At 45.2% G+C, this 10,654-nt stretch overlaps 1 protein-coding gene across 1 annotated transcript; it reads right to left on the reverse strand.

Annotated features, from left to right (window-relative positions):
* Nucleotides 1-335: 335 nt before the first annotated feature.
* On the reverse strand, nt 336-10,201 carry LOC134336620 (galanin receptor 2b-like). The gene is made up of 2 exons (XM_063030963.1): nt 9,773-10,201; nt 336-1,080 (listed from the first exon to the last, which is right to left on the reverse strand). The coding sequence occupies exons 1-2, from the start codon at nt 10,123-10,125 to the stop codon at nt 336-338; spliced, it is 1,098 nt and encodes a 365-aa protein (XP_062887033.1). The 5' UTR covers nt 10,126-10,201.
* Between the last annotated feature and the right edge of the window lie 453 nt (nt 10,202-10,654).

Here is a 10,654-nt window from a genome sequence, read left to right on the forward strand (position 1 = left end):
GAGCAAATGCCAGAGGGAGGTGAGGAAAAGAGCAGGGTGAGAGGGTAAACTGAGTGGCGAATGGAAAAAGAGAGAAGGACAGAGGGGAAAAATATTAAGGCATAGTAAGGGCTTGGAAATACATGGTTACTTCTTCAGCATCTCTGAATTAAAATCACAGAACTCCCAACAAACAGGTAGTACCTTCACCAAATAAACACAGAGGGAGATATTTCACCTCCCATTTCACAAGGAGAATTAAGTATTTGCTTTAAATGATAGCTTGTGTCACATCCCACAATTAATACAGTTCCACTAGTCTGTCTCAGCACCTCAGCCACGGGCTTCCTTGAGACTTAGGTAACGTTGAATGCCATGAAGGCTCCTGGCAGCATCACGTCATCTCCAGGCCCTGGCTGGCTCCACTCCTGGCTGGTTGCTTGGTTGTTCTGCTCACTCATGTGAGATGCCTCAGTGGTCCCTGCCTCTGTGTGGACCATTTGAACAACGTGAACTTTATTGACAACCTTTTTCCTCAGCAAGCAGTTGAAAACTTTCTTGAAGCCCTTGCGGAAGTGTTTGGAGACCAGGGCGTAGACAATAGGGTTGAGGCAGGAGTTAGCATAGGACATGCAGTGTGACAAAAGTCTGAAAACATAGGTGGCTTGGTTGAGTGGGAAGTGGCCAAACCAGAAGCATAAAATAACCAAGTGGTGGGGAAGCCAACAAAGGCAGAAGAGAACAGCCACAATGATGATCATCTTGGTGACCTTTCGCTTGGCTTTCTTAGACTCGGACATGTTTTCTATGGGTTCTACAGACGTCCAGAGGTAGCGGATGGTCCTGGTGTATGCTAAGCTCAGGATCAGCACTGGAATGATGTACCCACAGAGGAAGGTAGCCATGTCCATAACTTTGCGACTGTGTTCGCCCCAGACTGGGAAGCAGAGAGTGAGGTCTCTGTAACGGATGACCTGGTAGTAGCTGAGGTAGGGACCTGCAAAGACAAGCGAGATCGCCCAGATGATGCAGATGGTGATTGTGGCATTTCGGGGAGTGCGCAGTTCACGGGATCTCAGTGGGTATCGAATCGCCAGGTACCTACAAGGCAGGGTAAGATTGGAAACCATCAGCTTAATCAGTCCACACAATGCATGCAATAGACCAGGGTGAAAGAGGTTTAAATTGGTCTTCGGTAACAGCACAATGCAAGTAACACTAAAGGCAGACCTTTCTCATGGCATTGCCCCTGATGGTCTCGTAGCGGAAACATCTACCAAGCATAGTAGAATGTGTGAAACACATTACTGATTGTGTATGACAAAATATCTGAGCAAAGGCAACTACAAGCTACAACTTGAGAGACCTATATTCCTCCCAAGCTCCTATGTACATTTGTCAATCAGTATCTCTTCATTTCAACATCTCTTCCACCAATTCAAAACAGTTACTGATATGTGGTATAATTGATTGTTCACTCAATGTATCTCTGGGTCTTGGAAACCCATTCCCCAAAGTATTTTGCTTCTCTCTGCCCCTGGAACCTTCTTCTGGTAAGCTGCGGTCAGTAGTTGGGGTGCAGGGGGGTAGCTTTTGCATGGTACCGGTGAAATCCTATTCCATCCAACTAGATATTCAGAAGAATAACTAATGGACGACCTGCATTTGCTAGTTAATCACCGGTTCCCTAGGTGAAAACTACTGTCAAATCAAAGCACACATGCGTAGTGATGACCCTGTGATCACCGTCTCAGAGACTGATGTTAGGTTGTCTTTAAAGAGAGTGAACCCTCTCAAGGCGGAAGGTCCTGATGGAGTACCTGGTAAGGCTCTGAAAACCGCCAACCAACAAGCAGGAGTATTCAAGGACATTTTCAACCCCTCACTGTTACAGGCGGAATTTCCCACTTGCTTCAAAAAGGCAATAATTATACCAGTGCCTAAGAATAATAATGTGGGCTGCCTAATGACTATCGCCCGGTAGCACTCACATCGACAGTGATGAAATGCTTTGAGAGGTTGGTCATGACTAGACTGAACTCCTGCCTCAGCAAGGACCTGGACCCATTGCAATTTGCCTATCACCACAATTGGTCAACGGCAGACACAATCTCAATGGCTCTCCACATGACTTTAGACCATCTGGACAACACACCTATGTCAGGATGCTGTCCATCAGCTATAGCTCAGCATTTAATACCATCATTCCCACAATCCTGATTGAGAAGTTGCAGAACCTGGGCCTCTGTACCTCCCTCTGCAATTGGATCCTTGACTTCCTAACCGGAAGACCACAATCTGTGTGGATTGGTGATAAAATACACACCTCACTGACGATCAACACCGGCGCACATCAGGGGTGTGTGCTTAGCCCACTGCTCTACTCTATATCCCCATGACTGTGTGGCTATGCATAGCTCAAATAGTATCTACAAATTTGCTGACGATTCAACCATTGTAGGTAAAATCTCGTTTGGTGACGAGAGGGCGTAGAGGAGTGAGATATGCCAACTAGTGGAGTGGTGCCGCAGCAACAACCTGGCACTCAACGTCAGTAAGACGAAAGAGCTGATTGTGGACTTCAGGAAGGGTAAGATGAAGGAATACATACCAATCCTCACAGAGGGATCAGAAATGGGAGAGAGTGAGCAGCTTCAAGTTCCTGGGTGTCAAGATCTCTGAGGATCTAACCTGGTCCCAACATATTGATGTAGTTATAAAGAAGGCAAGACAGCAACTATACTTTATTGGGAGTTTAAAGAGGTTTAGCATGTCAGCAAATACACTCAAAAACTTCTATAGTTGTAACATGGAGAGCATTCTGACAGGCTGCATCACTGTCTGGAATGGAGGGGCTACTGCACAGGACTGAAAAAAGATGCAGAAGGTTGTAAATCTAGTCAGCTCCATCTTGGGTACTAGCCCACAAAGCACCCAGGACATCTTCAGGGAGTGGTGTCTCAGAAAGGCAGCATCCATCATTAAGGATGTCCAGCACCCAGGGTATGCCCTTTTCTCACTGTTACCATCAGATAGGAGGTACAGAAGCCTGAAGGCACACACTCAGTGATTCAGGAACAGCTTCTTCCCCTCTGCCATCTGATTCCTAAATGGACATTGAATCTTCAGACACCACCTCACTTTTTTTAATTTACAGTATTTCTGTTTTTGCACTTTTTAAAATCTATTTAATATGTATAATTGATTTACTTGTTATTTATTATTATTTTTATTTTATTATTATATTTTTTTCTGCTAGATTATGTACTGCTGTTAACAAATTTCACGTCACATGCCAGTGATAATAAACCTGATTCTGATTCTGATTATAAACTGGGAGCTTTTCTGGAATACTGAAGCCCAGCTGCTCAATTCTCACTTCCTATAACAACTCAGAAGTTCTACAGACCTTCTGCAAATACATCTGCACCTAAAGACATCGATGAAATCTTTGTGGCGGAGGGGTGGGGAATGGTGGTAGAAAAACACAACCTAACCTGTCTGCCTCTCTCTCAAGCTATGAACTCCACTGGTTCAATGCCAAAAGTCACCGTGGGCCTGATTGTCAGAATCTCAATCCCCTAGACGTGATTTGTAATCAGATGTAATTTTTAATTTGAAACCTTTTTATAATGGATCTACATCTAATATCTATAATACGCTGTTGGGAATAAGAAGTGTTCCTTTAGATAAAATTAAAAATCTTTGGGGACAAGATTTACAGATTTCAATTTCTAAGGAAACTTGGAATCAAATTTTTAAATTGGTTAACACTTCATCGTTGTGTGCCTACAGTTTAAAGTGGTCCATAGGGCCCATATGACCAAGGATAAGTTGTCTTGCTTTTATTTGGATATATCTCTGTATTGTGATAAATGTAATAATGGAGAAGCTTCACTCATTCATATGTTTTGGACATGCCCGAGTCTTGGAAAATATTGGAAAGAAGTATTTCAAACTTTCTCGATACTTTTCAAAGTAAACTTTAAGCTGAATCCTTTGACCACTTTATTAGGTATTGTTGGAGGAAAGGATATTATCTTGGAGTCATCTGACTTACACATTTTGGCTTTTATTTCTCTTAAATTGGAAGCATTGGAAAGGGTACAGAGGATGCTGCCTGGTTTAGAGAGTACGGATTATGATCAGAGATTAAGGGAGCTAGGGCTTTACTCTTTGGAGAGGAGGAGGATGAGAGGAGACATGGTAGAGGTATACAAGATATTAAGAGGAATAGATAGAGTGGACAGCCAGCACCTCTTCTCCAGGGCACCACTGCTCAATACAAGAGGACATGGCTTTAAGGTAAGGGGTGGGAAGTTCAAGGGGGATATTAGAGGAAGGTTTTTTACTCAGAGAGTGGTTGGTGCGTGGAATGTACTGCCTGAGTCAGTGGTGGAGGCAGATACACTAGGAAGTTAAAGAGACTTCTAGATAGGTATATGGAGGAATTTAAGTTGGGGGCTGATATGGGAGGCAAGGTTTGAGAGTCAGCACAACATTGTGGGCCGAAGGGCCTGTATTGTGCTGTACTATTCTATGTTCTATGTTATGGCCAGAAGGACATCCTTGTTTAAATGGAAAGATGCAGCCCCTCCTATTCACGCTCAATGGTTACGTGATGTGATGTCATGTTTAAATTTAGAGAAGAGTCGATGTTCAATCTCTGAATTCTGCCAAGACTTTCAAACATTGTGGGGACCTTCTTTGAACTATTTTCAAAATCTTTGATTTGCTGTTGAAGCACAGATGATGACTAATATTTTTTTCCTGTTTTTCTTTACTAATCAGCTTCGGTCTTGGTAGTGGGTTAAATTTTTTTAATATAATAAAATTGCTATATTTCAATGTTACGAATTAATTAATCTGTATGAATATAGGGTAAGGAGTCTTTATATGCGATTTAGTATAATGTATTCATATATATTTTTTTCCTGTACTCTGTATTTTTATATGTAAAATTAATAAAAATATTGGAAAGAGAATCTCAATTCCAAGGAATTTACAACTGAAGCTATCTGACTACTGGGGATGTCCTTATGGAAATCCTCCCAGCTACCACCTCCTAGATTTCAGCTAACACTGAGATTTGTTCCTCCAGAAACCAGTCAGTAATGAACCTGCACAAAGCCGATCAGTGTAGACGCTCAATATCTAAAACAAAAATGCAAAATGGTGGGAACACTCAGCAGGTCAGATAGGGTCTGTGCAAAGGGACAGGTAAAGAATACTTTCTGATTTAAACCAATAATGAGGTTTCAGATTGGACAGTACTAACACTAAAACTCAGATTGAGACTGGTATTGACAATAAATTCAAAATGGGACTGGGGATGGATGTGAGTTTGGAATTGGGCTGTCTTGTTTGATATCTTGAGGTATCATAGAACCAGTGGATAATGATGGCTCACAAGATCCCAAGGATCCAAGAGACATAGCTGGAACACTTTTCAGGGTGTCCACACTAAGACCTAAGCTGCTTGCAGATCCAACATCAGACTCACATCCTGGGCGCCACATTTGGCTGTGTGTGTGCCGGCCATAACTCATCTGCCCCCGCACCCCCTCACATTCGGATGACCACCTCTCATCAAAGGTCACCTCATTGGTCTCCTACATTCCAAGCAATAAAGTCCTAGCCTGCCCTTGTAACCACTCGTTATAATTATTCCCTCAGTCCTGGCAACATCCACATAGAACCTTCCTGCACTCTTTCCAGGTTAATGGTATCCTTCCTCTAACAGGGTGACCAAAACTGAACACGAAACTCCAAGTGCAGTCAGGAGTCTGTGCTTTGTTCAGGAGAAGCACTGAGACCAATGTTTACATTAGCAATTCACTCAAAAGTGAGCAAAAATGTAGAAAATATCAAATTTGAAAGGCTGGTCAACACTGAGTAAAAATGAAACAAAGCATTAATATGTTGAAAAATGGGTGTATAATTAGCATAAAATTTTCAAGTGAAAAGGAATGCCGTAAGTGGTCTGCAGGTAAGGTCGCAGCTGTGGAGAGAAAAACAGAGATGTTTGAGGTCAATTGTTTTTCATCAAAACTTTAGTAAAGGAAATTAGTTACAAATAAGTGTAAGCTGTCACCTTTTGATTACAAAAAGCAGAGTAAATAGAAATCTCTGTGCCGAATGAGACAGAGGAACAGGAAAACCTGAAAGTACAAATGCAACCATCACTAGAAGTTGCACAGAAAATAACTGTACGAACAATACGGTACAAAACAGCCTTCCTGCTGGTCAAATGTGTAAGTGGTGAAATTATGCTAGTGTGATGTATGAAAGAAGGAATGGGAGATTTGCTGATTTGATTGTGAGGAGGTGAGGAGGCTCCAGTGCAGTGGGAACACTGATGGGGATATTTCAGTCTGAGTGGCCTCTTTCTAACTAAACTTCACTCAACTCCAGTGAAAGCCAAAGTGCTCAACAAACATATGGATAAAATTTGCTTTACCCATTTCTGATATATGCATTCCAATTGATGGAATCATAAAAATGAAGGCACCGTGTCGCAATGAAATGGAAATACTCGAATCACGTTTTCTGTACAAATTAGACCCAACTTCAGGACCGCCCAGCCGACAACATCCGTTGCCTTTGAACAGCATGGCATTTGGCAGCTGGTGACGAGTTTAGCTTTAGAAACATGCCCGACACAGCGATGAACAAAATTCTATTCTCAGAAAAAAGCCATGAAGCGATATTGGAAATCTGGACCACTGCCCGGGGAAACGGCCTTGCAGTGTCAGGATGGAGTGATGTCAGCCTCACTACACTCACACTTATCCCAACGTCCCAAAGAGATTCACCCTGGTGAATGAAGCCTGCTGCATTGTGTGTGTGTTGTTTGGACATTCCAAATTGTTTCCCAGCTCCTGTGTCTTTACTGCTGTATATTGGAGTTATCGAGAATTACACAGCCATAAACTACCGCCCACCCACACTAATCCAATTTGTCCACATCAGGACCATACTGGTCATTTAAGTGCCTGTTCGCAATGATAATACTCCAACCTCTAGAAAATCAGTGGCTGACAAAACTCTGTTAATCCCGGCTGGGGAAAACAGTCAGGTTGAGATGCGGGTTTATGTGTTTATATGCCAACACCAACATCCGACGTCCGGAGATATGAAATTATCTCCGACTGCAATAATTTCTTCGTACAGTTTCCTTTGGAAAGAACCACCGGACTAACGATTCGGGTGTTTTGGGAAACCTGATAAAGAACAGTTTTTTTGTGGTCACTCGGTTGCGGAAACATCCACCACAAATATCAGGGGTATTTGTATCAGGGGTAGGAGGGAAGCGTGGGTCTTCTGGCGACAGGGGTAAAGCAGGGGAAGACGGAGACTCCGTTTATAACTCGTGGTCATTGCCAACACGAAGGCCGAACGAGGCGACCTGTGTGTCACTAATTCCGCCCATCCAGTGCTGGACTGGCAGTGTGAAGTGTTTGTGGAGAGGGAGCGGCCAGCAACGCGGTAAGATTGGTAAATGTGATTCAGGGGTAGCAGGGTGACTGTCTTCATTGAAGAAACCAGCCACACACACACAGACATATCACAGCTAGCGTTATGGACAATGTACTCAATCCCTGCCCCTTCTCAGGCATATCCAAGCTGTCCAGTGTCACCCCGCACATTTTGACCCACTACACATTTGAGAGTTACTTGGAGACGCGAGAGATTGCAGGTGCTGGGATCTGGAGCCACAAGCAAACATCTGGAAGAACTCATCGGGTCAGGCAGCATCTGCGGAGGGAAAGGAATGTCGGAACAACAGGTCGGGCGAAAACCCGTAGGGTAGATCTAGCCGTGGCTTCTCATCCAATAGTGAGACACACTTAACCTCTATACTTTCTTTCTCATAAATTGCTGAATATATACGGGCTGCTGAGAGCGCGGGCTCTCGCTTAAAGCAACCCCTTCCTGGGAAATACGCCGGAAAACTACTGAAGGATAGTGAATCAAAGGGGGAAATACGGAGGAGTGGTTTATATTAGAAAAGGGGAACAAGAAATGTAATGTTTTCAATTGTAATTCCGATGGAGTGACACGCTTTTGGAGAGCCGGTCGATTTTTGGACAATTGCTGGACAGGCCCAAAGGCCGCGCAGGTGCGGCTCCTTCTATCACAGACCTGTTCCCGAGGAAGACGTGACTGACGCTATCTTCTGTGGAGTTCTTGGGTGGATGATCGACTAACATGGAACCCACAGGCTATGCTCTGGATGGGACAGTTGCTTGATAGGACGGATGGGTAAGTAGTTTAGGAGATGGCGCTTTCGGGACCGGAGGATTACAGACGTCCATTGTCAGCTGGAACACCTCCGCTTTAAGCGGCCGTGGGCCAGGGATTTCCACAAATCCCAGGAGCTGTACAGGGAGTCTTGAATCTCCCCATTATCCGCTTGTGTTTTCAAACTCTCATTGTCCTCCTGATAATAGCTTCTAGTGGCAGAACTTGATAGAGCGCCTGTTTCGGGAGTCTGCTGCTGGGCTAGGGAGCAGCGTGTCCTGTCCCACGGGGCCCACCCGTTGTAATTGGCGGGGATGTCAGTTACACCTTCCTTGGACGGGTGGGTACACCGTCTCCCCGTAACCAAGGACAGAACATTTAGATATCCATTTTGGATGCTTTCTATTTAATATAAAACACAAAACTGCTGGAACCCCTCGCAGATCAGGCAGCAGCTGCGGGAAGCGACGCAGCTAAGGTTGAGATCGAAGGAAGGGAGACAGGGGAACGCGTTAAGCAGCAGGGACCGTTGGGTGAGGGATGTGACTCAGACAAGGTGACCGCGGGTCTGAAGCTGTCAACGAGGTTATCTGCCCACCAGAGAATGGGAAAGGCTTGAGAGAGGTAGATGAGCGTGTCAGGGGAACAGTTACCATTTGAGGTCGGGGACTTTGAAGGCAGAAGCTCAGACATAATCGTTCACTATTTCTCCCGCCACAGATGCTCGCTCACCTGCTGAAGGGTTTCGAGCGTTTTTTTTACCTGACATCCAACATCTCCAGTTCTTTCTATATTTTGATTATTGCCATTTGCGCAAAGAGGTGATTCTTACGCTCGGTCATTAGACTGTATAATGAGTCAACCTATACCGGGGGAAGCGATGACCACCACTCCCCCCCCCCCCTTATTAACCAAAGCTCTGTTTACCACACCCTGCTATGTGAACATCCCGTGCAATACCACCATCACTTCTTATCTAGACGGGGTGAATGTGCACCCATTGCTGTACAATATTACGGTAATTCTTGCACTGCCATCTTTTCAATGTGAACTTGTAAATCTTGAAATCTTGATTTTTTAAATCTTGTATATCTTATTTTTAAAGTAACTTTTTTATTCTTTCTTACTGTTATTCTTTTTCCTCCTCTAATAACTGTATATCAATTCACTTGTAATGCTACTGTGACACTGTAATTTCCTTTGGGATCAACAAAGCATCTATCTATCCGTCTGTCTAGCCCCAGCGCTGCTCCTGGTCTGAACTCGCTGTATAAACTGACCTGGACTCCCGGTTCACTAAAACAGTTTCCGCACAGGGACAAGTAGTGGGATAAAAGGCGAGGTAGAGTCGTGGGGAGTCAGGGACTCGAAAAACCCAGAGCAGTCACCCCCTCCCCATCCCGCGCTAAATCCACCACGTGCCTTCGGACTGGCCCCAAAGGACGCACAAACGCACAAAGCTCTCCAACTGGGGAAGTGAGCCGGAGCCTGACCCGGCAAAGCTGTCCCTCCGAGTTCGCCACCCTCCCCGCTCCGCCCGCCAGCTCACCTGTCCACGGAGACTGCGGCCAGAGTGAAGCTGCTGGCGTACACAGTCAGGTAGATGAAGAAGTGTACGGCTTTACACATGAGGGAGCCGAAGACCCAGGAGTCCAGCGTGTATATGGTGGCCTGGAAAGGCACGCAGCAGAGGATGAAGCAGAGATCGGCCAGAGCCAGGTTCAGTATAAACAGGTTAGTGGTGTTGCAGTTCATCTGGCCGTTCCGAAGCAGGACAGCTAGAACCAGGCTGTTGCCCAGCGTGCCGAGCAGGAAGATAAGGCAGAAGACACAGGGGACGATCACACTCTCGGGTCTCAGTTCCCAGCTCTGCGAGGAGTTCCGTGTCTGGCTCCCGTTCATCTCCAGCACGACTGCACGCTGTCCTCGGGCCGCTCTAAAGTTCCGAGCCGGCTTTGCCACCCGTTGCCAAGGCGACCAGAACTCGCTTCTCCTCCCTGTCATGGGATGAAGTGGTCTGGATAAAGTTGGGAGATAGAACAGAGAGCACCCCGCTTCGCCGATTAGACCGGCAGAAGAAATGAGACGCTGTTCCCTGCGTGGGGATGGGACGTGGGAGGGGGAGCTGTGAATTTCTGAAAACACATAAGCGACATTCCAAAGGGCTGGTCACTCTAGTCCCCACTGAGAGGGAGGTGATGAGTGCTAATATCGTGGCCCTAGAGTTACAATTATTCAGCACAGAAAGAACCCTCCAACACAATTCGTCCATGCCGTTTAAGCCGTCTAACTGAGCCAGTCCCGCTTATAATGAACAGACAGCTTTCAACATTGTATGCTCGATGAATAGAGATCTCCTTCTGCAAAACTCTGCGGACTCTGTTTCTTTTATCTGTACCCCTCCGCTTACTGTTTTATATTTTATTTTCTT

This window comes from Mobula hypostoma, chromosome 22 (assembly GCF_963921235.1).
Source record: "Mobula hypostoma chromosome 22, sMobHyp1.1, whole genome shotgun sequence".
Classification (NCBI taxonomy): Eukaryota; Metazoa; Chordata; class Chondrichthyes; order Myliobatiformes; family Myliobatidae; genus Mobula; species Mobula hypostoma.